Below are 27,671 nucleotides of genomic sequence, written 5' to 3'. Positions count from 1 at the left end.
TTTGAAACCTTCTCATTCTTTTCTCTCATTTATATTGACATTTATTTTCTGGGTGGATTCTTTATCATCAAAGAAGGGATGTATAAATGGTATTGTCTCATCACAATGCTGCAGATGTTAACTAAGGTTACATATTGTGTACAGTGAAACCACAAAAGGCCATTGCAACCCCCTTCCTCTCTTCATACACACTTTTCTTTGAGTTTCTGCCTAAGGCAGTATTGTTGTCACTGTCCCTATTTTCTGTGCATACCTACCAACCAAAATATTAAAGAGGCAGATGCCCTTCTGTTCAGTGCATCTGTGCTGTGCGTGCTTGTACGCATAATTGCATGGGTGTCAGTGTGTGTGAATTGCACGTCATGTACCCTTCAGTCATTACCTACATTGACAAGTGTTGTTGATGTTAAGAGGTGAGGAATTCTAAATTCCAAATTCTACACTGTGCACTTGGATTCGGATATCTTCTGGTGAGTTCACATAAATAAAAGCAGACAGTCCTTCTACAATCCTATCCAAGAGGTTTTTGATGCTAACAGTCATGTGAGTTAACAGTTATGTAATTCTATTTGTCTGATTGGTCTAAAATAATGACCATTATCATAAAAATGGATAGAACAATTTAAAATGAATGGAACAAATGTGCACTTCTAACATTTTATAAAGCTTTAATGTTCCATTTGATTGAAAAGCTTGAGGCATTGAGTGGAGGGTTGGCAGGGGGGCATTTCAATGTGCTACAGCAGATGGGAAATGGACACAGAGGATTTCTGTTCGCAGCATACAACAGTCTTCTGGAGCTCTGTCAGCACATGTCCTCCTGCCCGTAGAGGACCACTCAAGGGTGGGGGACATTCAGATTAACTGACAGAGATTAATGTTATTGGCACAACAGCCATAATGTAAGAATACATAAACTAAAGAGGACTGTTGTTGTTCTTTTTTTATATAGTTAGAAATACATATATTTACTGTATATCTTAAATTATATTAGTAGGCCCTAGGGTTGCACGGTATACCATGGTATGAAAATTGACGGTCATGTACATTTGCTTATCTACGGTATTGAGGGAAAAAATGCAACCGGATGGAGAATCTCACCTGCGCATCTCCTTTCCTCCTCGATTGCCTGTCAGACTCGTCAACTTGCGCCACACACACACACGCAGCGGAGAAAATGTCAGAGAGAAGCGAGGCGAGGGGGTCTGACATAAGTGAAAGAGTTAAAGCAGTGTTTCTCAACTGGTGGGTCGCAGGTCTATTCAGACTGGGTCGCGGACAGCAGGGAAAGAACAATGCCATGGTTCTCCCATTGAAGATATTTCGGTGGCCGCACAAGTGGTAGCCTATTTAGGACTGCCGAGGCAGATTTAATGATAATCTCGCAATCAGCTAAAGGTTTCTCATCTGCACTTTTGCACGAGTGTAACGGAACCAGCTCGCACTAATGATCTGCTCTGATCTCTGGCGCGCACGTACAACAACCGGGATTCCCTCGATATTGCGGAGCGCAGACCTCAAATCTGATGTGACCAATTTCAATTCTAGTGAGACTTTTCTAGTTTAAAGCATTACGGAGAAAGTCAAGTCAAACCCATCAAACAGTAGGCAGACCCGACATGCCAAACAGTACTGAGGAGGAAAACAGCAACACTGTGCATATGCGCTAATTTTTTTTCATTATACATCATCACCTTTACAAAATTGTTTCACGATTTTACGAGTAAAAGTAACTGTTATATTTTGACAAAATGTTATAGTTTCATATGAAGTAATCTAAAGGTAGAATCTAATAAGCCAACATTTTATATTCAAGATGTGTTTCAGCTGGTATTTAATTTTTCATAAATACTATAATTTGTTATTATTACTATTATTTAAGACTAGCTACATTGACCTAACCATGGTAATGAGGAGCCTTTCCTCCTGTGTAATATGTATGTTCTGTTTGAATGATGTTTGAAATTAGGAAACAAACATGATATTAATGGGCTCATATAAGTAAATATGCTCTGCAATTTTTAAAGGGGGGAAGAGAAAACTTCCTGTCGTTTTTGTTGTTGACATCAACAACAAAAATAATGTCACTTGATGCATGTCCTTGTACTTGAAAACAATGAACAAACTTATGCAACATAAAAGGAAATGCGACCCAGGACACATTAAATACAGGTTACATTTTTACTATAGTGGGTCACCACTTGATTTCCAATGTAAAATCTGGGTCCCGAAGCAAAACCAGTTGAGAACCACTGAGTTAAAGGTACAGACAGGAGCAGTCTGGCTGAGCTGTCACGCACGTACAGTATATGTTAATTAATAATAATCATAGGACATTACTTTAATGCTCACATAGCTGATGTTATTTTTCATTTATTAGTTAATTTAACATGCTATGCTAACATGTAAACTAACATGCTTTAGTTATATAACATGTTATAGTTGCATGCTATTTTTTTATCATGTTTATAATTAGGTTTATTATTATAATTCTGTTAGCTTTCTTTCTTATTTATTCTATTTATTTTATTTTCAAAAGGGAGACTTTTTTTACACATACTTCAATTAAAAAATGTCTTCAAGTTTCAATTATAAAGCGTTTGTTCAACAAAAAAAAAAGAAAAGCCCTTCTGTTTTCACCCCTTATAAGGATCATTGTAACTGATAATAATAATTGTGTAATACCGTATACCGTGATACCGTGAAACCGTGATATTTTCTGAGACTGTTAGCATACCATGAAAATCTCATACCATCGCAACCCTAGTAGGCCCACACTTAATCTCTACATTGTAGAATTGTAACACCCATTAATCCTTAAGATCTTCACATTCCCCAACCCATGCATGTTTGTTTACAAAATATTTTGGCAAATTGTTGCCCAAAATCAGCATAGAAAATGTTAAAATGTCTGCAGATTCTGTCTAATATTTTAATAGCCAACAATTTCAAAAGTACCAATAATTTGGTACCAAGTTGAGACCAGTCTTTCTACTGTAACATTATTTTTTGTCAAACTTTATTTTTGAAAAAATTATAATTTTTATTTATTTAATATATATTTAATTCATATATATCTATCTATATATATATATATATATATGTATGTATGTACAGTACTGTGCAAAAGTTTTAGGCAGTTAAGATGTTTCACAAAAACATTTGTCTTAAGATGGTTATTTATATCTTCAACTTTAGTGTGTCAATAGGAAAAATACATTTTAGACTCCCAAACATTACTTTTGCAAATAGAAAAGATTAGAATAGAAGAACAGGGAGCCCTGATACAGATGTCATGGCCCCCATAGAGCCCCCCAATGAATGTTGAGTCAGTCTGAGATTACATGAAGAGACAGAAGCAATTGAGACAGCCTAAATAGATAGAAGAACTGTGGTGAATTCTTCAAGAAGCTTGGTACATCCTATCTGCCAACAACCAAGAAAAACTGTGTCCAGGTGTACCTAGGAGTATTGGGGCTGTTTTAAAGGCAAAGGTGGCCACATCAAACATTGATTTAGATCTGTTTTATGTTTACTGGACTTTGTATGATGTTAATTGATAAATGAAAACTATTTATGGCATTATTTTTGAAGACATCCTCACACACAGTAGTATGTATATATTTATATTTCTAAGCTTTGTTTTGCTCACTTACCTGTCTTCCAGCCAATCAGTACACTGGGCAAATGTTACATTACCTAATTAATAATCAGGAGCCAAGCTGTGTGAGACATGTACATGAACCAGTTCTTTGAAGACATTTTAATTTTATTATATCTACCGTGTAATCAGTTTAGTATTTATGTATAAAAATTATTAACTATATATTGTGTATAATTCACATTATTAATTAATGTAAAGTTAGAAAAATGAAATGCAACATTTTAGAACATTTACTTTTATTATATATTATGCTGTTATTTACATTTGTACTGTACTTATTCCTCTGTCTCTTTTTCTCTCTCTGTCTCTCTGTTTCAGTATATGCCTCCATAAGTCTGTACCTACTTCCCCAGAGACCAGCCACTGTCCTGCTTTATGATGATGTGGTGCAGTTACTGTTGGGCTCTCCAGGTGAGTTTTTTTTTTGCCTCAATTGGTTGAGCCAATGATGCTGTGTCAGGCTGGTCAGGATACTAAAATGGGAATTACTTTAAATCTTAATTAGACATTAAAGTTTGCATTTTTACACCCATTAGAATCTATGTTTTATGTTTTTATTTACATTATTGTGAAGAGAAGGGCAATTATTGTAAGGAAAGGGAGGGGGAAAGGGACATGTTGCAGAACAGACTCAATACTGTTATGTCCGCATGAGTACCACTATTCCAAATTATCAAGTGAATATTCATATTTAGATTAGACATATACAGTGGCATGCAAAAGTTTGGGCACCCCTGATCAAAATGTCTGTTGCTGTGAATAGCTAAGCGAGTTAAAGATGGCCTGATTTCCAAAAGGCATGAAGTTAAAGATGACAAATTTCTTTAATATTTTAAGCAATATTACTTTTTTACTTCCATCTTTTACAGTTTCAAAATAACAAAAAAGGAAAAGGGCTTGAAGCAAAAGTTTGGGCACCCTGCATGGTCAGTATTTAGTAACACCCCTTTTGGCAAGTATCACAGCTGGTAAATGCTTTTTGTAGCCAGCTAAGGGTCTTTCAAATCTTGTTTGGGGGATTTCTTGGGATCATTCTTCCTTGCAAAAGGCTTCTAGTTCTGTGAGATTCTTGGGTCGTCTTGCATGCACTGCTCTTTTGAGGTCTAACCACAGATTTTCAATGATGTTTAGGTCGGGGGACTGTGAGGGCCATGGCAAAACCTTCATCTTGCGCCTCTTGAGGTAGTTTATTGTGGATTTTGAGGTGTGTTTAGGATCGTTATCCTGTTGTAGAAGCCATCCTCTTTTCATCTTCAGCTTTTTTCGTTTTTTATTTTTTTATTTTTTTTATCCCCTTTTCTCCCCAATTTGGCATGCCCATTTCCCACTACTTACTGGGTCCTCGTGGTGGCGTGGTAACTCACCTCAATCCGGGTGGCGGAGAACAGGTCTCAGTTGCCTCCGCTTCTGAGACAGTCAATCCACGCATCTTATCACGTGGCTTGCTGTGCATGACACCACGGACTCACAACATGTGGAGGCTCATGCAATTCTCCGTGATCCACGCACAGCTTATCACGTGCCCCATTGAGAGCGAGAACCACTAATCGTGACCACAAGGAGGTTACCCCATGTGACTCTACCCTCCCTAGCAAGCGGGCCAATTTGGTTGCTTAGGAGACCTGGCTGGAGTCACTCAGCACACCCTGGATTCAAACTCGTGACTCCAGGGGTGGTAGTCAGCGTCAATGGGTGCTTCCAGAATTTGCTGGTATTTCATTGAATCCATTCTTCCCTCTACCAGTGAAATGTTCCCCTGTGCCACTGGCTGCAACAGAAGCCCAAAGCATATTCGATCCACCCCTGTGCTGTTGGAGGGTGTTCTTTTCATGAAATTTTGCATCCTTTTTTCTCCAAACATACTTTTGCTCATTGTGGCCAGAAAGTTACATTTTAACTTCATCAGTCCACAGGACTTGTTTCCAAAATGCATCAGGCTTGTTTAGATGTTCAAGTCTGCTTAATCTTCCTGAAGGTCTTTTGCAGTCAAACGGGGGTTTTGATTTGCCTTTCTAGCAGTCCTACAAGCAGTTCTCTTTGAAAGTTTTCTTGGACTTCCAGACCTCATCTTGACTTCCACCATTCCTGTTAACTGCCATTTCTTAATTACATTAAGAACTGAGGAAACGGCTACCTGAAAATGTTTTGCTATCATCTTATATCCTTCTCCTGCTTTGTGGGCATCAATTATTTTAATTTTCAGAGTACTAGGCAGCCGCTTAGAGGAGCCCATGGCTGCTGATTGTTGGGACAATGTTTGAGGAGTCAGAGTACTTATAAAGCTTTGAAATTTGCATAACCTGGCCTTTCCAAACGATTATTGTGAACAAGCCATAGCCCTAACAAACTAATTAAGGTCTGAGACCTTGGTAAAAGTTATCTGAGAGCTCAAATCTCTTGGGGTGCCCAAACTTTTGCATTGTGCTCCTTTCCTTTTTTTTCACCCTAAAATTGTACAAAACAAAAATAATACACTAATCTTGCTTAAAATGTTGAAAAGAATGTTTCATCTTTAACTTTATGCCTTTTGGAGATCAGTTCATCTTCTGCTCACTTAACTATTCACAGTAACAGAAATTTGACCAGGGGTGTTCAAACTTTTGCATGCCACTGTATAGATTAATATATTTTTTTGTCTCTGTATGCCTGACTGATGCTTGCTGTCCATTGTTAATATCTCATTACTGACACTTTGTCCCCTATGGCAGCTCAGCCTGTTTTTGTTCCACATGGTTAAAGCAGCTCCATTGATTTTACCACGTCCTGCAGTGTTTAGATGAGCAGTTGAGTAGAACTGCTGAGTTGGTCCTCACGTGTAACAGTCTCGTATCTCAAGAGCTGCCAATAAACAGATACAATTAAACTGAGCCTGAACACTGTGCCTGAGAGCTATTTCACCATGTCTCTCACTCAATAAATTGTTCTTTAAAATTTACACACATTATCAAATGACGATCACAATCTGATGGTCTATGAAATGTCTTTTTCTCATCGAAACGCTGCTTCCAAATATTATGCAACATAATAAAATCAATCAGTAATTGAATGAACAGCAAACTGACAGAATTAATAAAGCCCTACTGATTTTGTTATTAGTGTAAATATATTCTTTTCAATGTATGTTGCTAATGTAATCGATCATGTTCATGCCTGGCAATGTGAGACTCCACTGCACCTTTTTCAGCTCAAACAAAAGATTTAAACACCTCCTCCCCCTGTCGAGTTAAGGTTTGAATCGCTGAAGCTCTGGGTGTTTAAAGCATATGTCTGTTAAGAACATAAAAAGTCTTGATAAAAAGTGTTGAAAGGGTTCTAAAGTCCTAAATAATGCACTAAACCGATTGGAACACGGATCTGTCCTGACATCCTCTATAGATAAAATAACCATAGTATCACCTTGGTATTTTGTAGTTAATTGTAACCACAAAATTAAACATCATTACTATATTAACACATTACTGTAGTAACACCATTGTTAATATCATGAAAGCCAAAAAAAAAATCATGGTTACTACAATATTATACTATAGTAAAACTACCTTTTATATTATTTTTTATTTATTATAAATAGTAATAAAGAAAATATCAAGAGTGGAGTCAAGAAACAAAATGGAAAAAATAAAACACCACATGCAGAAATGAACCCTGGTCATACAGACACCGGCACACCGATGTTACGCACTTTGTTGTGTATTTCTATGTTGCCAATAGACTATTGTGACAAATAGTCACTCTGAAAAATAATCAATATTATCAAGCTTTGGGGCAACATTGGTTAACAGTAAATATTAACTACTAATAAAATACTCCCAACAGATAATGAATAAAAAAGCTCATAACCTACATGTTTGAACATGTGTAGCGTAAAACTCGAACGTATGTATTGAGACAATTATTATACAAATAATGTGGTCACAGTACTAACTTCCACCCTAATTCATGTAATGAAAAATTGCGATCATTTTTCAAATATTTTATTATATTTCATTTGCTAAGTATTCTGCTCCCATAAATAATAACTCTGTTCACTTTTTCTTTAGTTTTTATTACCAGAAGAATATAACATAATATGACACAGTGGTATACATACTGTATAAATTAATTAATTCACATTTGATAATCCTGTTTAAATATAGAAAATATAGGCTAGCCTATTGGCACATTAAAAGAAAGCACAGGTTTAGAGTCTTAACAGTTTTTAGAAGTCAAAATTGTTTGAATATGCAGTCTAATAATGCTTGCTCATAATGTCTGTGTATATGTATAAAAATACTCACACATGATAATTCTCTCTAATGAAATGTGAATTAATAAATGCAAAAAATCTCTCCAATGCGTAGACGTCCTCGTGAACCCTGAATTCTGCAGGAAAGTCTTTATCGTCTGTCTCCATTGCAAAGTTTATCCAGAAAATAAATGTTGTGGTGTTTTTAAGTTTGTTGTTGTTCTTCTTTCACCTCTTTCTTTTTTTTTTTTCTTTCTTTATGGTGGCTGGCAAAACAAACTTAACTTGCCCTTACCGCCTCCAATGTACTGGTCATTACGTTGGGAGAAAGAGCTGTGAGGCGTTCAGCTCTGGCCTTTTGAAATTCGATGGTTATAGCGCCCCTTAGCAGTTTAGAGCTGCTAATGACCCATTCATGTGGTGATCGCTGCGGTAGAAAGCCTATTCTGAATGGATACCCACTGTATATCTGAGAAGACAAAACCTCTCAGAATTAACTCTTAGTCCCATTGTTTTCATCAGACAGCTTGGCCTCAAGGTCAGCAATACTAATACATAGGATTTAAACAGTCTGTAGTACAAAAGACCCTCTGATGCTACTAATGTCTATGGCTTTGTCATGGAAATGATGATAAATTGGCTAGTTTGGTTGAGTGCAGTTCACTTCAGTGATTTGTATTTCTCTCTGGTGAGCTCATTCCCTCAGGGGTTTCCAGCTTTCTGTCCGACACTAGAATGATGGGTGTCAGTAAATGCTCCCCTTCGTACCAGAAAAGCAATGAACTTTGTTATTAGAATATTTTTTCGTAAGTACTTTTTAGTTTAAAGCATTGAATGAAACCTCAAAGTACATACATTTAGTCAGAAAAGGTAATAAGGTTGCAGGCCACGCTGGTCTGAATCAGGCCTTTTACAGCTTTTAAACCTGCTTTTAATTGGTATTTAAGGTCCATCTCATTCACACTTCAACATATTCAAACTTGTTCAGCCCGATTTGGTTTCAAAACTTGTGAGAAGTTATGTTGTTTGGTATCATTGATGTTTAACCTAATGCAACATGTTTTCACATGCTATATTTGAATATACACAAACATGATTGATTTTCAAAAAGAAGGGAAGATTTGGAAAGGACTTTACATGGTCAGTGCAAACATATTTATTGTTGTAGGTCAGCAATGCTATCTGCGAGTATGTATTTTCACTTGTGCAATCCAATGAGAATTTTTCAAGGGCAAGATTTATCCTGTGCAATTATTTTTAGCTATTCTGGAGCCAACTGAAATTTGTGAGGTTTATCACTGAGCATCACTTTGATAGTAGACAGTTGGGCTGGGGAGATCAACCACATCATTCTCCATATGAAGTGGATTCTTGTCTGCAATTCAAAATGCTCAAGCTCCTTAGGAGGCTTTCCAAATTGGCGTTGCACCAGTCCCAAATACACTGTTCCATTTATTTGTTTTTTTTACTGCATAATCATAGTTTTCGTCATCAAGTTTACTAGGGATCAGCCCATCTGCATCCCAATCCTTTTGCAATCCTAGAGAAATTAGAAGCTTTTTTTTTTTGGCCAGACACTGGTGCAGCTTTCTTTGTTATCATGTAAGATGTAAATTGCTGCTAGTGCCACGAAATGAAATTGGGCTGAGAGTCAGAGACCTAGAGATGTTATTCGACCAACAGGCTATTACATTAGTCGTGCTTTTTATAGCCTAATTGAATCGGATCACACTTGTCTGAATTGGCTGGTGTACGTGTTTGTTTTCATCAATCCCAAAGGATCAGAAGGTGATGGTTAGACTAGGGCTGCACGATTTGAACAAAAAGTCATATTGCGATTACTTTATTGTGATATATATTGAAATATATTGTGATTGTGATTTGAAGTGCTATCTGATAAACAAAAAACTAGTACATGATTCCTTTTGGCCAAAATGTTGTGTTCTTTTGCCCATATTCTACTGCCAATAAAAATACTTGGGCTACTCTTTGAGGGTTTACACTTGAAAAAAACAAAAAAACAAACTCAAGCCTTTTTCACTTCAGCTACAATAAATAAATAAATATACACTATATGGCCAAAAATATGTGGACATCCCCTTCTAATTAAAGAGTTTGGTTACTCCATTAATACCAGTGAATATAAATCATAATTCTACTCCAAACAATGGCATTCTAGGGCATTCGGTGCTTCCAACATTATGGCAACAGTTTGGGGAGAGCCCTTTTCTATTCCAGCATGAAAATGCCCCTGTGCACAAAGCAAAGTGGTTTGGTTTACTGTGTCTGATGTTGAAGAAATTGACTGGCTTGCACAAAGCCCAGACCTGAACCCCACTGAACACCTTTTTGGTGAATTGGAACGCCAACTGAAAGCCAGGCCCCATCACCCAACATCAATGCCGGACCTCAGTGATGCACTTGTGTCTGAATGGGATCAAATCCCTGCAGCTATGTCACTACATACAGTATAGTGGAAAGCCTTCCCAGAAGAGTGGAAGTTGTTATTGCACCAAAGGGGGAAATTGATGACTATGGTTTTGAAATTGAAGATTCACCAAGCACATAAATGTATAAAAATTATACCAAATGTTTTTAATAATAAACAGTCTTCTACCTATTTGCCTTGTCCAGTGTGTACCTGTTTTTGTCCACATTGTGATACTCTCTCAGCCCACTACTCATCATCTTTATTTTTGGAATCCAATGTTATTGCACTATTATATTGATTATTATTCTTATTTATTATACATATATATATATATATATATATATGTAATGTACAGGGCAGTGCTATGCGGTCCAGTTTAACCAAAGAGTTCTAATCCATCAAGCTTTTATTTTGGCGACATTTGTATGAAGTTTCTGTGTGTAGCTGAATTCATAACAGCTGTATAATGTGCACCTCATTTTATCTGCTCTCTGCACCATGAGGTGTATTATTTGTATTTATACTGTATATAAAGATGTTGCAGCCAAATACAGTATATTTGGGATTACACCATACACAAAAGTGAATTTAGTGAATTTAGAGCGCTTAAAACAGGGGTGCTCACACTTATGGAATAAGATCTACTTTTACATAATGTTATTATAGCAAGATCTACCATGCACAATATGTATGTACTGTAAGCAGTGTTGTCACCATTCCAACATTTCAGTAGTTAGCAGTGAAATTTGACGACTGTCGATACCAATTTCGATACTACGACAAATAATAGCCTAATACTAATACTGATTTGTTAATTATGTACAGTAAATACTGTTTCAAGTTCTCAAGCAATTATTCAAGACAAGTAAACAGTCTGTAATAAAAATAAGAACAAAGAAACAAAATAAAAGCAATAAATAGAAACAAATTAAAAACAATAGAACAAAAAATAAAAATTAAGAAAACTAGGCTTTTTAACTGCTTTAAAAGTTTTCAATACTTTTAAAAGCTACTAAGTTATTCAGTCAAGAGCAATGAGTGGTTGTATCATTTCCTCATTTACTGTATTGTTTGATTATTGTTATAACAACATTCTTGACAGCGGCAAATCTATTATATTACAATTATACCTCAAGTCCGACATTTTTATACATATCGGCTTTTTGACCCACTGTTTACATTCACTTGACATAATACATTGTGTTCACATTAATACCTGTTACTTTGACAGAATTTTTAAGTGTATTTGTCCGTTTAGGTGCATATCCGCAGTATCACTAGCACTCTCACAAACAAAGATTTTGGGGAAAATATATTTAGCTCTGTAGGTCCATACAGTGCTGGCGAATGGGTGCCAACATTTTGAAGCTCCAAAAAGCACATATAACCATCATAAAAGTAATCCATACGACTCCAGTGGATTAATTCATGTCTTCTGAAGCGAAATGCTATGTTTCTGTAAGTAAATTTTTTACTAAAAATGTTCCAGCCAGCTGTGTTATGCATGTTCACGAGGGTCGAGGTCACCCAGTCCACTGGCAAGTTGACACGAGAACTGATGCGTGAAATACATAAAATATGGAAACGCAGTGTTTACAACAGTGGAGGAAGAATGTTACACAGAATCTGAATTGGTTTTGCTATAGATTTGTATTTGTATCTGTTTCTTTTTCAAAATGGTGCTTGTGCGGATGCCTCAACCTACTGAAAAACATTAGATTACATCTACGGGTATCATCGCAAGAGGAAAGACTAACTTTTCGCAGATTCCCTATCGATGATCCTGAGAGACTGAAGCTATGGCTGCTCACTGTTCACTGGGATATCAAAACACCCATTGAGTCACTCAGAATATACCAGTGTGCAGTGAACATTTTTCTCCTGTCGATTTCAGACCAGCCGAGGGATCCAACAGTATCGGCATGAACTCCACCTTCATGACCATTCAACCAAAGTTGGCCGGAAGCGAAAATTTTTAGTAAAAAAAAAAAAGTTTCAAATATGTATCTATATCTTACACACACCTAGCGTTTCACTTCAGAAGACACTAATTAATCCACTGGTGTCGTATGGATGACTTTATGGCTATACAGTATGTGCTTTTGGAGCATTTACTTGCTGAAATATTCTTCCACAAATCTGGCTTAAAAAATAATGTGCTCACAGCACGTAAGCAAAGCAAACAAAACCAAACTCGGAGCACAGCTGTTACTCTGAGCACAGAACCACTCTAAAAACACTGTGATAATGCACTAACATATACAGACAAGACAGAACAGCGAACATAAACTTGATGCGGGCAGTGCGAGCAGATTATTTATTTATTTAATTAAATTCCAACCCTTTGTGGTTTAATAATAGCACAAGGTCATATTGTGATTTCGATTTTATTTAGATTAACCACGCAGCCCTTGGTAAGACTAATGGTATTGGCTTAAAATTTAGAGATTTTTGTGGACAATAACCTAATAAATGATTAACTGTGCCAAGGAAAGAGGTAGAGAGAGGGAATGCTCTGCCACACACTGTCCTGGATATCTGGGCCGATCAGTGACTAGCTAATCCGGTGCTAATCGAAGCAGACAGCCTGCAGTTAGAGATACAGAACTGTATTTTTAGGCCTTCTATTTGCACACTAAACAAGCCAAGCGGAGGAGGCGAAGGGATTACTGCACAGTCTGGATTCTGGACTCTACATTCTTGTTGTGAAATGTTTAAGGGAATTTGAAGAATTGTATAGTTTACCCCATTCAGGGAAACATTTTCATGGTCTTTTTATCAATTTTTGTTTTTAGAAGTTTTTTGAAAGTGTAGGTCCTGCTCTGCAGATTTAAAAAAAAATGTAGTGTTACCTTGTAATTCCTCTTCTTCTCTGACACATAAGAATGCTTTCGCCTTTTCTCTGCGTTCGACAGACCAGAAGTTATTCATTTTCAATGAAGATTTTCAAGGGACTGTGTGAAGGAATTGTTGGATCCGATTTCAGCTTTGAATGCATAACAATATTTTAGCTTTTGCGATTAGACCATATGACTGAATGTAATGTATTCCATACAAAACTAAAAGCGAGATGTGAGATTTCTCAACAGTTTTTGTCCTAAACTTTTTCCTAAATCACCTGCTACTTTGGTCGATTGGATAGCTATGGGGGAAAAAAGTCAGAAATGATCATTTATGTTGCAGATAAATCACAAAAGGCATTTGCATTTAAATGTGTTATTAAATGTGTGTGTATGTATGTAATTTATTTCTGCACATTAGATTTTCAGAGAGGCGGGTCCATTTAGAAAATGTAATGCATTCCTGCTTGATTTCAAATTGACACGGCACTTTCCACACCCTCAGAACTAATCTTACAAATTCCTATCTGGCAAATCAAATACTCAGTTGGGGCTTTCTCTCGTATGTTGGTGCCTGAATGCATGGTAGCAGCCATTGCAGAGAAAGGTTGAGTCACCTGCTGATTATCATAACAACAGTGGTTAGAGGAAGTGCTTGTAGACCAGAATCATATAAAACTGCAATCACAAGTGAAACACATGGAAACAACAAAGCCTAAAGCAGCTTGTATATCTGTGTGTTACAAAAAAATCCTTTATAAACCCCTGTTGTTTAGGCTCCCGGAGACAGCCTTGGGTACAGCTTCAGAGGAGAGCCATCTGGCCAACCCTAAACACCTCCCAAATAACGCTGTCTGCCTTGCTTACCTCCTCCCGCAGTCAGTATGAGCTCGGGGGCTTCCCCTACCCCCTCGCTCTGGAGAACAGCTCAGCAGGTGAGTTCTTCCACTTTTTGTCCCTGACCATTTCGTAGATGGAGTGACCCATCCATTTGGAATATACTGTCTGTTTCCCGTTAACCTCACTTTAATCATGCATTACTGCAGAATACTACTGTAAACAGAGGCTGTGACTGTGGCCTGTTGGGGTCTAATCCATTTTCTACTATTATGGTCTGTTTTGATTCAGGGTCCAACAGTAGCTGGTTGGAGCTGACAGCACTAGCTGCAATGTGTGCTCAGCTCACTGGGCCCAATGGCACAGAGGTCCAGGTATCAGAACCCATCCACATCACCATCCCACTCCCTTCTGACACTCCTCTCAAGACAGCCACCAGCGTCCCAATCTGGAGGTTCGAGGACAAGTCGGGTAAACGCTGTTTAACCATTTTTAACAATATTATTCCAGTATACTTGCTATAGGGAGAACCTTGGCTTGCTCAAAGGCACAATTGGCCTCATGGCTCTCTTTACAGCAGGGCTATTCAACTCCCATCTGAAGGGCCGATGTCCTGCAGAGATTAGCTCCAACCCTTATCAACCACAGCTGAACGAGCTCATCAAGGTCTTCAGGATGAGAAATTCCGAAACATAGGATGGCTGGGGAAGAGTCATGTGTATTCATACATGGAAGGAAAGTGCTACCTGATTGGTCAGAGAACTATAACCCATTCCTAACTCTGATCCTAAACCTAACCCAATCAACTCAGTAAATGCTTTACTCATAAACATCAATGACTCTTCCCCTGGCATCCTACATTTCAGAAATCCGCCTTCAGGATTGCTTTAAAGTGAAAGGCAGTTGTTAAATTAGGTTTGGAACTAAACTGTGCAGGATGAGTTAAATAGACCTGCCTTAAGGGGTTGCATAGGGCACTACACCACACCACCATATTAGAGGTGTATCTGCACTTAAATTAACTTTTTGATTTGATAAGTTTGTGTCATGATAACGCCGGTTTCAAATATCCTCCGTGAGTGGGGCGTGTGCTGTGCGGTCGGGTTGGGCTTTCGCATTGGTTGCGTCTCTTCTGTGATACACAGCTGCAGCTCTGCACAGAAAATACAGTTATTTAAATTTTACACCACAATGATACATAATTTATAGATAGACCCCGGCCCACACAGTTTTGGGTCCTTAATCTTCTGCATTTAGTCAGAGAACAAAAACTGTTTTCCTGCATCGAGAGTTTGCATCCAGCCCAAGAGCCATAAAATATTAAATAAGTAAAAACATTCAAATAACTGCATTTTTTGTTGTTGTTGTTGTTGTTAAAACATCTGACAAAACCATGTTAGGTAGACGTATTGTACGACATGAAGGCGTGACAGACATTACAGTAAATTAAAACATTAACTCACCATCTGCACAAATCTGCCGAAGCTACTGTCCCACACCTTTTCCTTTGCTATTAAATCCTTTTATTATAAATGCTGAAGGTTGTACAGCACTTTGTTATTCTCAACCTCCACAATCAGTCAGGTCTCATCCATTGTTGTGGCCATGAATTCCGAAATTGTTGCTAAAACAACAATTGTTTTAATCTCTTTGTGGCAAGCCACTCTTTAGCAGCCATCATATTAAAATTTTACATAAGGATAGTAAGGACAGTAGCCTTCAAGGAATATTGCTGTCTCATTGTATATACATTAAAACATTTTGCTTATCACCTCGCCTTGGGGCCTTAGGTTCTGAAGGGTTAAATATCCTGCACAGGCTGTAGAGAAAGAGAAACAAATTCACACAGCTTGTATGAGAAAAGTCTGCTTGTCTGAAATGTAACACAATGCATCTCTTAGATTTGCTGATGGGGAGCTGCATTCAGCTCACTAGTCATTGTGCGAGTGTGGCCATGGAATTCAACCAAATCATCTTCAGTTCCTTATGATACCTTATGACTTGCAGCATACAGTAAATCGTGTAATAAAGTGTAAAAGAAGCAGAGAGAAAGAATGGAAAATTGGGTAAGGGAAGATCTTTCCAGGTCTATTTCAGAGATACTTAAGCAGGGTCAAACTAAAGAGAGAGTAGTTAAAGAAGCAAGTGTGCAGTCCAAAACAAAAAAACTCAGAAACAGTTAGCCTGCCAACTCATAAAATAGAAATCATCAGACATTGACCCTGTCGGGACATCGCTCCCAAAACTGGTTGTGATTTAGTATCTGGCAAGCCCTGCAGAACTCCCTAGATCCTTTACTGATGCCAGCTTAATAAAAAGAAGTGTTCTGGAGGAAAAATCAATACACCTAAAAAAAGTATCAGTTTACTTTCTGGCTTTACATTCAGGTTTTACGTTCCTGTAGATTATTGTGATGTGGTTGCATGTGTCGTAGGTTATCTGGTGGTATTTCTGTGTAAAATTTTATTGGTTCTTTTCCAATGTCTGGTTTCTAATGTCTGGTCTGTTATCAGGATCTATCTTAAAGTGTTGTAAAATATTCATATACCCTCTCCTAGCTCCAAATAGAGATCTCAAAAAGATTTTAAACTAAGCAGCTTAGACTATGGCAGCCTAATCCCAGCTCCCCCATTAACTCGCCCACTGCGGTAAGTAAATTAATGATTGGTCAGGGAAGATATGAAGACCCCTATAGTCAACACTGGCTGCTATGGCAAATCTTTGACAGATGTAAATCAATGGGCATTAACAACTGTTGAACAGTGTTTGTTGTTTAGTGCCTTATTGAGAAAATGAGTATAGTAAAGTGCAGTAAAATGTAAAAGAAATGGTTTTGTATGGATATATTTACATATAGATTTATAAATAAACTAAAAATTATCATTGCAATGAGAACCTCATTTTATGCAATCATACATTGTCATGTTCAGCTGTCTTTCCAGCTTGTTTTCATGAACTGTTCTTTAAATGGAATATAGGTACAGGCATTAAAGCCCACAATACATTTGAAAAATGTCTAATCCATAATTATTGCTCCACTGACTTGCCTGTTTTAAAAATAGTTGACAAGTCTGTTGTCAGAGTACCGCCCTCTACAGGACTTGAATATGTTTGCTTGATATATTACGAATAATTGATGCAGGTTTATCATTATTTTACAATACAATAATAAAGTAATTCTACACATTTCGTATCATGTATTATTAGTGAGGTTATGGTTTTAAGCTTTACCAAGAAAGGGTAAACTAACTGTACTCTATATTAAGATATTAAAAACTCTTCCATTTAGTATTAATCCCTTAATCCTAAACTATACCATTCCATTTTATACAACTCAGGCATTTGCACAGTTCTCCAGTCCCTCTTTAGGCTACAAGAGAAAATCGTTTATGGGTTTATTTTTGCATATAAAATTTAATCACAGAAAGGAACAGATGGCAGTCATGAGTGGTAAAGTAAACAAACCCATAAGAGCTTGTTTTAGAACCAATACATTTTCAGATAAATAACAAAACAACAGTCAGATGAGTAGTCTAATAGCAGACAGAATTTAAACAAGGCACACAGAACAAACAATAGTTGAATACAATAGAAAACTGATGTTTTTACACTAGTTCTCATGTCTGTTTGAAGTGAAGATTTAATTGAATATTCCTCCTGTATACTTGCAGTGTACCATATGCCCCAGCTTACACAGTAAGGCACTAAAGTGTCAAATAGAGCACATAGTAGATTGGTACAACAATCTGCTCAAATTGAGCCTACCAGTTACTAGAATTCCTAATGATTGGATCTGGATGGAAAATACTAGGAACTGGACAGCTTTTGAGGGAAAAAAAAAAAAACTGAATATTCATAGACAGAGTGCTGTCCGGTGGGCAGTTGTGAACGTTAAGTGTGTTTTGTCCATGTTATGGTCAGATGCACTCATGCAGCCTACTATTACAGAAGACTTTATTGTCAAAGACTTCACTCTGTTTACTATTTAAACATGGATGCTGGGAATATGAAAGAGGAACTGAATTCTTAAAGGGATAGATCAGCCAAAAATGAAAATTATCTCATTATTTACTCACTCTCATGCCATCATAGATGTGTATGGCTTTCTTTCGGATTTTTAGAAAAATATCTCAGCTCTGTTGTTCTTACAATTCAAGTGAATGGTGATCAAACCTTTGTAGCTCCAAAAATCACATAAAGGAACCATAAAAGTAATCCATAAGACATTGTTTAAATCCATGTCTTCAGAAGCGATATACTAGGTGTGGGTGAGAAACAGAACAATATTTAAGTCATATTTTACTCTAAATATCCACTTTAACTTTCAGATGTGAACGTGAAAGTAAACAGACACCACATGTGACTTTCTGATGTAAAAGTGAAAGTGGAGATTTAGAGTAAAAAAAGGACTTAAATTCTCACCCACACCTATTATATCACTTTGGGAGATATACAGTGCATTCATAAAGTGTTCAGACCCCTTCATTTAAAATGTATTTTTTTTTTTTTCACATTTTGTTATGTTGCTGCCTTATGCTAAAATGCTTTAAATTATTATTATTTTTCACATCAATCTACACTTCATACCCCATAATGACAAAGCAAATACCAGATTTGATAATTTTGAAAATGTATTAAAAAGTAAAAAACTGAAATATCACATTAGTATTCAGATCCTTAACTCAGTACATAGTTGAAGCATCTTTGGCAGCGATTACAGCCACAAGTCTTTTTGGATATGATGCGAAAAGCTTTGCACACCTAGATTTGGGGATTTTCTGCCATTCTTCCTGCAGATCCTCTTAAGCTCTGTCAGGTTGGATGGGGACCATCGGTGGACAGCCATTTTCAGGTCCCTCCAGAGATGTTAGTTTGGGTTCAAGTCCAGGCTCTGGTTGGGCCACTCAAGGACATTCATAGAGTTGTCCATAAGCCACACTTGCGTTGTCTTGGCTGTGTGCTTAGGGTCATTGTCCTTTTGGAAGGTGAATCTTCAACTCAGTCTGAGGTCCTGAGTGCTCTGAACCAGGTTTTCATTAAGGATATATCTGTATTTTTCTGCATTCAGCTTTCTTCAACCCTGACCAGTCTCCCAGTCCCTGCTGCTGAAAAACACCCCCACAGCATGATGCTACCACTACCATGCTTCACCATTTGGATGGTATTGCGCAGATGGTGTCTGGTTTCCACCAAACATGATGCTTGGAATTGAGGCCAAACAGTTCAATCTTCGTTTCATCAGACCAGAGAATCTTGTTTCTCACAGTCTGAGAGACCTTTAGGTGCTTTTTTGCAAATTCCAAACAGGCTTTCATGTGTCTTGCACCAAGGAGAGTCTTCTGTTTGGCCATTCTGCCAAAAACCCCAGATCGGTGGAGTGTTGCAGTGATGGTTGTCCTTCTGCAAGTTTCTCCCATTTACACACGTGATCTCTGGAGCTCAACCAGAGTGACCGTCGGGTTCTTGGTCACCTCTCTTACCAGGGCCCTTCTCCCCCGATTGCTCAGTTTGGCCCGGCGGCCAGCTCTAGGAAGAGTCCTGGTTGTTCCAAACGTATTCCATTTAAGAATGATGGAGGCTTTGGGAACCTTCAATGCAGCCGAAAATTTTTTTGTAGCCTTCCCCAGATCTGTGCATCGACACAATCCTGTCTCTGAGCTCTGCAGGTAGTTCCTTTGACTTCATGGCTTCGTTTTTGCTCTGATGTGCATTTTCAGCTGTGAGACCTTATATAGACAGGTGTGTGCCTTTCCAAATCATGTCCAATCAATTGAATTTGTCACAGGGGGACTCCAATCAAAGTGTAGAAACATCTTAAAGATGATCCAGAGAAATGGGATGCACCTGAGCTAAATTTCAAGTGTCTCAGCAAAGGGTCTGAATACTTATGTCAATGTGATATCAGTTTTTTCTTGTTAATAAATGTGCAAAGTTATCAAAAATCTTGTTTTTCGCTTTGTCATTATGGGGTATGGAATGTAGATTGGTGTGAAAAAATAATAATTTAAAGCATTTTAGCACAAGGCTGCAAACTAACAAAATGTGAAAAAATGAAGGGGTCTGAATATGAATGCACTGTATATTTAACCACTAAATTCTTCTGGATTACTCCTGTGTTTTATGTGATTTTTGGAGCTACAAAGGTCTGATCACCATTCACTTGCAATGTAAGGACCAACAGAGCTGAGATATTCTCCTAAAAATGTTTGTGCTCTGCTGAAGAAAAAAGTCACACACATTTGGGATGGCATGAGGGTGAGTAAATGATGAGAGAATTTTTGGGTGAACTCTCCCTTTAAAGCACAACCAAGAACTCTGAGTCACACTCTGAGTTGCATACACTAATACAGAATATATTTACATGATGTCACCTACTTCGCTGACTCCCAACCTTTATCTAAAAAGAGTGGGGCTTTAATGCCCCAGTGTGTTCAGATTATGAGAACATCCAATGTGTCACTGAAGCTTACCATGTGGCCACTGAGGCATGCTTGTTTTAGAGACAGATCACATACAAAACGGGACCATACACTGAGAGAGGAGGCTGTTGTACATGGTCCTTGGAGGGTCTGAAACCCCCTACTTTGAAACACAGACTTGCCTTCTGAGCTGAACATATAGCACCTTCTAGTGTGCATAATTACACATTACACACAGTTGACTTGGTCTGCCTTGGGTAGTTCTGTGTTCTAGTCAGGGTTTGGTGTGCAGGATTCTGTTGTGGAATTGAAAGTTAAATCAATATGTAACAAAAATCTTAAATGATAAATGACCTCACCATACATTATATGGCACTACACTACTAATATTGTGAAAGAACTCAAGTGGAGATCTCTCTCTCTGAAGTCTGGTCTCTAAAGTTTCTTACTGATCAGGAGATTAAGAGTTAGAAACAGTTTTTAGTCTGAGATTAAAATAAACAGATCAGAGTCCAACAAAAATATTTGTTTATATTTGGTTTCATGGAAGAAGAAAAAAAATAATGTTGTGCATCTGTTGTTAATGGCGAATTTCGTTTTTCACTTTATATGGATTGATTACCCAAAAATGTTAATTATTAGTCACTTTCTTTCTTTCATGAAACAGAAATGTCAGGCAGAATTTTAACCTCAATATTCACTTGTATGGGAAAAAAAAAGAGATGCAATGAAAGTCAACTGCGACTGTCAATAACATCTCCTTTTGTGTTCCATGGAAGAAAGTAAGTCATATGGGTTTAGAACAACATGACTATGAGTAAATGATGACAGAATTTTATTTTTTGGGTGAACTATCCCCTATTTTTTAATATGCTCCAGTTGTGAAAACTAGTACAGGGAGAGCCTTTCGTCTTTAACGTGGTATTTGAAATTATATTTGTCAGGGTTCACTGTCAGAACACATTAACTCCCTGTGCTCTTCTGTGTATCCTTAGGAGCATGTTGCAAAAATTGTACACCTCACTGCTCTGCTTTGGTTCTCCACATGCCATAATCAGTGTGGTTTTGAATATTGAATGGCTACCCAGAATGATCGTAGATCTAAAATGACTTTTTAATGAAGAAAATCCATTGATTTTAATTTGGCACGATTTGGGTCTAATCCGTCCATGGCACACTGCCCATTCACATTTAATTAAGGTTTTCCTGTAAGCTGAAGCAAGATCTCATTGCATTTATCCATGTCTGTTCATTTTGTAATAAAGTCTTGGTTTGCTACAGGTCTGTGGGTCAGAAACGGTGCTGGCTACATTAAAAAAGAGGGCATTCAGATGATGTGGAGTTTCGTGGCTCCAAATTTAGGATACTGGCTTGCAGCATTTCCCTCAACCTCAGGTGATGTGAGCTGCAGTTACATTATATTATATTATATTATATTATATTATATTATATTATATTATAAACTGGTATTTTAATGATATTATTTATTTTTATTTTTTTATTTCTTTTTTATTTTCCCTGGATCAGTGAGAACTGCATTATACAGAATAATTAATTATTTTAAAATTTCTTCTACACTTAACATTACCTTCCAATTTTAATATTAATATGGTTGGTTTAATGCTTTTTAATGTTCAATTGAAGGGGGGAAAAATACTTATTTTTGTGTTACAGGAACAGGACTCAATCCCTCCGGTCTGAGAGACATTACTACCTACCACACCATCTTTCTGCTTGCCATTCTGGGAGCAATGGCCCTGCTAGTGCTCATTCTGCTGTGTTTGCTACTGTACTACTGCAGGTATCTGTGTTATTTGTGTGTTTGAGTGAGTGAGTGAGAAAGTAATTTAAGGTTTATTCTTGTTGTCTTTGACTTGCAAGTTGTAAATAAACCATGACAAGACTGATAAACAAATATTGCCTGCTGAAGATTGTTTAATGTAGCAAGATAAGCAAGACATTAAACTACATTTCTGTATTTGTACTTGTATTTTGTGGAATTGTAGTAGGTAGTTATGTAGATAAATGTTCTCTTAATTTTATATGTTATAATAAATATATATGTAGTATAATAATATCTCATAAAAATTGCTCTGATTTTTCCAGGAGGCGTTGTTTGAAACCTCGGCAACAATGCCGTAAAATGCACCATTCCTCCACTCTTGAGAGCTCAAAGAGAGACCAAGGCACGTCCACCTCCCACCTCAATCTAATCAGCAGCGGACACATGGAGACAGCCTCCTCCACCGGCGACCCTGATGGCATCAAATCTGACCTTTCCTCCAACCACGATCTCTACAACACCAGAGATGACTTCTTCAGACACGGCCCCACCCAGAGTCAGCGCAACTCAAGCACGAATGCCGACACAAATCGAGGAGAAAGCTTCCCATTGAAAGCCACTCGATCTACAAACACAGGAATTCTGGACCCGCTCCTGCAAGATGACTATACCAGAGGGTACAGCTCTGCCGAGGACTCTGAAGAACGCAGATACCAGTACCATAATGCAAAAGACAACCAAGGCTATTCATCAGACCCACCGTCACCACCTCCACTTTTACCACCATTTGCTGGCCACTATCAGGATCATGGTCGGGACAGCAAGCCTCCAGAATATTATGCATCAGCAGGGTATAACCTTAATCGGCCCAGTTCCATCAATACCCAGCCTGGTCAGCTGATCTTCTGTCACTCAGTGGAGCAGATGAAGGAGAGCATGTACCAGAGCATGGTGCCCACATTGGTCATCCCTGCCCATTACATGCATCTGTCCTCCGACCTGTCAGCTGTGGAGAAGGCCATGGAAAGGCAGCAACAGATGCAGCATGATATGGAGGGCATCCAGGTTAGCTTGACGCTACCAAGGCAACAGAGTCAACATCAAAAGCAACAACAGCAGCAGGCCAAGCAGGATAAGGAAGAGGAAGTGTCCAGCCAGCAAGAAGAAGGAACATCTGAGCAGAACTGGAGTTCAGAACAAACTGCTGCCCCAGTCCGTATTCCTGTTCTATTCAATGACTCCACCATTGCCCAAATGAATGGAGAGCTGCAAGCTATGACGGAGAAGAAGTTGCTGGAGCTCGGGGTAAAGCCACACCCTCGTGCCTGGTTTGTACCCCTTGACGGTCGTTCAAACTCTCTTGTTAGACACTCGTACATTGAGTTGAGCAATGAAGCCTTGCGTGCACCCACAGGCACCAGCAATCTTTCCCAGAATCGCCATGCTGAAACACATCCCATGTGTTCAGGGAAATATATTCAGCGGAAAGTAAAAGAAAGCAAGGTAAAGGAGGGAGGTGAAAGAAAGGCTCATGGAAAGATTTATTCCAAGCTTCCAGTTATAGAAACACCAGACTCAAACAGCGAGAGCCATTCAGCCATGTACTCACCTGAGCAGAACTCCACAGCTCCATTCCTTGATGAGACTTCTGTGTCCAGAGGAGGGACTTTCCCCCGTAAAGGCCGTAGTCGTGACAGCAGCACTCGTAGTAGCACCAGCGAAGTCCACAGAGACTCTGTCACCAGCCCTGACGATGACAATGAAGCCGACGACAAAGATGACGATGGAGAGAATAAAAAGAGCCCCTGGCAAAAGCGCGAAGAGAGGCCCCTCATGGTTTTCAATGTCAAGTAGCTCATGCACTATCCTGGACTGGTTATTTCGTCATCTTGGCTACACCCTTGCTCCTCATAGATGCTTACCGACTTACCTGAGTTGAAGCTAGAAGATGTAGGGCTGGAAAGGAGTTGAATGAAAAGCAGAAAAAGCACAATAAGAGAAATGGCACTTAATTGAGTGATATGCATCTGTTCATGAAGATCAAGTCTAGGTACCAAGAATTTGCACTGAACGCCAGTTGTTAAGCATCTAATAAATCCTCACACCCTCTTAGATGTCCTCCAGATGGTTTAGACTCTCACTATGTAGAAAGTGATATCTGATTAAATTCAGGCACCAGTTCATAAGGCCAAAGGGAGCTGTAACTTTAAATACTCTCTTTCCTCAAGATGTTGTCTCGCTTTCCTTAAGTGACACCTAATTTTTATAAGAATGACCATGAGCCATTTTAAACTGACATTGGGACGCAATCCACAAGCCTTAAAGAGCTCTTTCCTTTTCAAAATAAGAAATATTACTTTAGATGTTTCACATTGTAAGGTTTGAATGATTTTATCAGCTTAGATTACTTTTATTGTGGTGGAATTACTCAAAATGTTAAGTTTGTTTATGACTAAGTAGAGCTGGACCATTGAGATGTGTGAGAAAAAGACAGTGACATTTTTGCTGTGTTTTCTCCAAATGTGACACTGTATTTTGTACTGTTGGTTGAAGTTCCCCTTTTGTACTGCTCTAAAACCTGTTGCTGTATCTTTTGATGTGTAAGGAGACTGTTTATGTTGGGAAAGCTGCTTGGTTGTTAATAAAAGGCTCGGCTTCATTGCAGAAAAAGCCTTTCCTGTTGGTCAGTGCAGCAATAGGAATTGTTTTGAGGGACTTGACCAAGGTTCTCACCTTGGACGCCTGTGAAAATATGTTTTCGCACTAATCTTTGCTGCAATGAGTATCAGAACTTTTGCCATAAATCAGAACCACTGCAACTCTGCTCTGTTAACTGAGGAAGTAAAACTTTTTTCTATGAACTTTTTTTGTGGTGTGACTGAAGATGCAGATTGTGCTTGAAATGGATGTTTTTTGGTAAAAAAAACATTTACCAAGTATTTTTTAAACATGTTTATGTATTGCTTAAGCGCTCTTACTAAACTCTGTAAACCACTTATTTGTAAATAACACCTTAGTTAATTTACACTCTCACTTTGGTGTTATGTATTTTGTATTGTGTATTTAAAGGTGCACTCAGTAACTTTTTGCTCATGTCATCTTGGACTTACAGTGACACCTAGTGGTGTGGATGCAGTATCATTCAAAATCAATATTTTTCAGTTTCAGATTCCATTGTAGAAGTTCACTATTCACAATCAGCCATGATTAATTTAATCCAAGAGTGAAAGTGTCCAATAACAATATGGTTACTGAGATCAAGTGAGTAGTATTCAGCTGGTCATGTGATTCTAAAATGGCAGCCCCCATGAGGGCGCCCCTGCCCCATGTAGAATAAAACCGTTTTTATAAGGTTACTGATATGACTAGAGTCCTCATCTCATGTCAGTGCTCATGATTTTATACATTTCAAAATTGCAGTTAATATCTTTAGGAGTAAAACATCATGGTTACTTGTGTAACCTCCGTTCCCTGATGGAGGGAACGAGACGTTGTGTCGATGTAGTGACACTAGGGGTTACTCTTGGGAGCCCGAGACACCTCTGGTCTTTGATAAAAGGCCAATGAAAATTGGCGAGTGGTATTTGCATGCCACTCCCCCGGACATAAGGGTATAAAAGGAGCTGGTATGCAACCACTCATTCAGGTTTTATGCTGAGGAGCCGATGTAAGGTCCGGCCATTTCAGTGGGTAGTTCAGCGTTGTGGCAGGAGGGACACAACGTCTCGTTCCCTCCATCAGGGAACGGAGGTTACACAAGTAACCATGATGTTCCCTGTCTGTCACTCACTCGACATTGTGTCAATGTAGTGACACTAGGGGTCCCTATACGAAACGCCACAACTGGCTGAACTGTGTTATGTGAACTGGCGGTGTGTGGTGGGCAGACTACTGCATGCCTCATCGCCAGCACACCAGGTCGACACGTAACCTCCCCCAACATATTCATGAGTGTCGAACAGCCCTTTAGGGACAAGTCGACTACCCAAAAGATAGAGATAGGCTTAACCCAGTCGTGGCCTCTTTTCCCCTTCTCTTTTTCCACTCCCAAAAAAAAGAAGGGGGATTATTCGACTGGGCTGCCAGGTCTAGTCGGGGGGTGTCCCTCCCAAGGGGAAGACACCGCGGAGACCACACCTCGCCCAAAGAGAGGGGGGGATATTTAAGTGGAAGAATACGTCACATGGTCTTTCCGACCATGTGGAGAGTCTTCAAGGTAGATCCTACCCAATGGGGGAGGAGTTACTACAAACATGGAGACTGGGGCAGAGGGGCTCTGCCCTAGGAAGATGCAGTTTGCCAACAGGGAAACGAACTAGTGGAAGATATATAATCGCGTGCGGTAAGCCTTACAGGGAACCGCCACATGCGGAGCACCTACCCCAGAACAGGACTCTTAGTTAGCACATGCACTGGGCCGGCAGCGAGTCTCTCCGAAAACTCGACTGCCACAGGGCTCGGAGGAAGTCAACCAGGGAACAAAGTTTGTGAACACTACTGGGAATTAATGGCGCACGTCTTCAGCTCCAAGGGAGGTGGAAGGCGCTATGTGCAAGCGATACACCCGGCCAGCTATCCCGGGCTTATCCGCTTGTGTTGCATGCATCTACCTGGGACGAAACTGGTTCCACCCGGAGGTTGTAGAACCTTGCAAAGGTGTTGGGTGTTGCCCAGCCCGCTGCTCTGCAAATGTCTGTTAGAGAGGCACCTCTGGCCAGGGCCCAGGAAGCCGCTACACCTCTGGTAGAATGGGCTCGTAGCCCTACCGGGAGCGGCATATCCTGGGCGAGATATGCCATAGTTATGGTGTCAATGAGCCAGTGGGCGATCCTCTGCTTGGAGACAGCACTTCCTTTCCGCTGTGCACCAAAGCAGACAAAGAGCTGCTCAGAGATTCTAAAGCTCTGCGTGCGATCCAAATAGATGCGTAAAGCGCGCACCGGACACAGCAACGACAGGGCTGCACTTGCAGGTTCACCACCTGGTCCCTAAAATGGGTGGTGGGAACCTTGGGCACATAACCCAGTCGGGGTCTCAGGATCACGTGAGGGTATCCCGGACTGAACTCCAGGCACGTTTCGCTGACAGAGAACGCTTGCAAGTCACCTACCCTCTTGATGGAAGTGAGCGCAGTCAGGAGGGCAGTCTTCAAGGAGAGTGCCTTAAGCTCGGCTGACTGCAAAGGCTCAAAGAGGGCTCTCTGTAGACCCTGAAGAACTACAGAGAGGTCCCATGAGGGAACGAGGCGCAGTCTGGAGGGATTCAGCCTCCTGGTGCCTCTTAGGAACCTGATGATCAGGTCGTGCTTCCCTAAGGACTTACCGTCGACTGCGTCGTGGTGTGCTGCTATGGCAGCAATGTACACCTTCATGGTGGAAGGGGACAGCCTCCCTTCCGGCCTCTCCTGCATGAAGGAAAGCACTGATCTGACTGCGCATCTCTGGGGGTCTTTCACGTCGGGAAGAACACCAC

At 39.2% G+C, this 27,671-nt stretch overlaps 1 protein-coding gene across 1 annotated transcript in view; it reads left to right on the top strand.

Moving 5' to 3' along the window:
* Window positions 1-25,232, top strand: part of LOC127450515 (protein FAM171A2-like) — a 51,955-nt gene extending 26,723 nt beyond the window's left edge. The window contains exons 3-8 of the mRNA XM_051714713.1: window positions 3,983-4,075; window positions 13,937-14,095; window positions 14,289-14,468; window positions 21,698-21,811; window positions 22,091-22,217; window positions 22,523-25,232. Coding sequence (XP_051570673.1) covers window positions 3,983-4,075; window positions 13,937-14,095; window positions 14,289-14,468; window positions 21,698-21,811; window positions 22,091-22,217; window positions 22,523-24,053 — 2,204 coding nt within the window. The 3' untranslated portion in view covers window positions 24,054-25,232. The remainder of the gene's footprint in view (window positions 1-3,982; window positions 4,076-13,936; window positions 14,096-14,288; window positions 14,469-21,697; window positions 21,812-22,090; window positions 22,218-22,522) is intronic.
* The last annotated feature ends 2,439 nt before the right edge of the window (window positions 25,233-27,671 follow it).

The sequence above is a fragment of the Myxocyprinus asiaticus genome, chromosome 13 (genome assembly GCF_019703515.2).
Source record: "Myxocyprinus asiaticus isolate MX2 ecotype Aquarium Trade chromosome 13, UBuf_Myxa_2, whole genome shotgun sequence".
Classification (NCBI taxonomy): Eukaryota; Metazoa; Chordata; class Actinopteri; order Cypriniformes; family Catostomidae; genus Myxocyprinus; species Myxocyprinus asiaticus.
The sequence above is the reverse complement of the archived record's forward strand: the minus strand, read 5'-3'. Positions and strand labels throughout refer to the sequence as shown.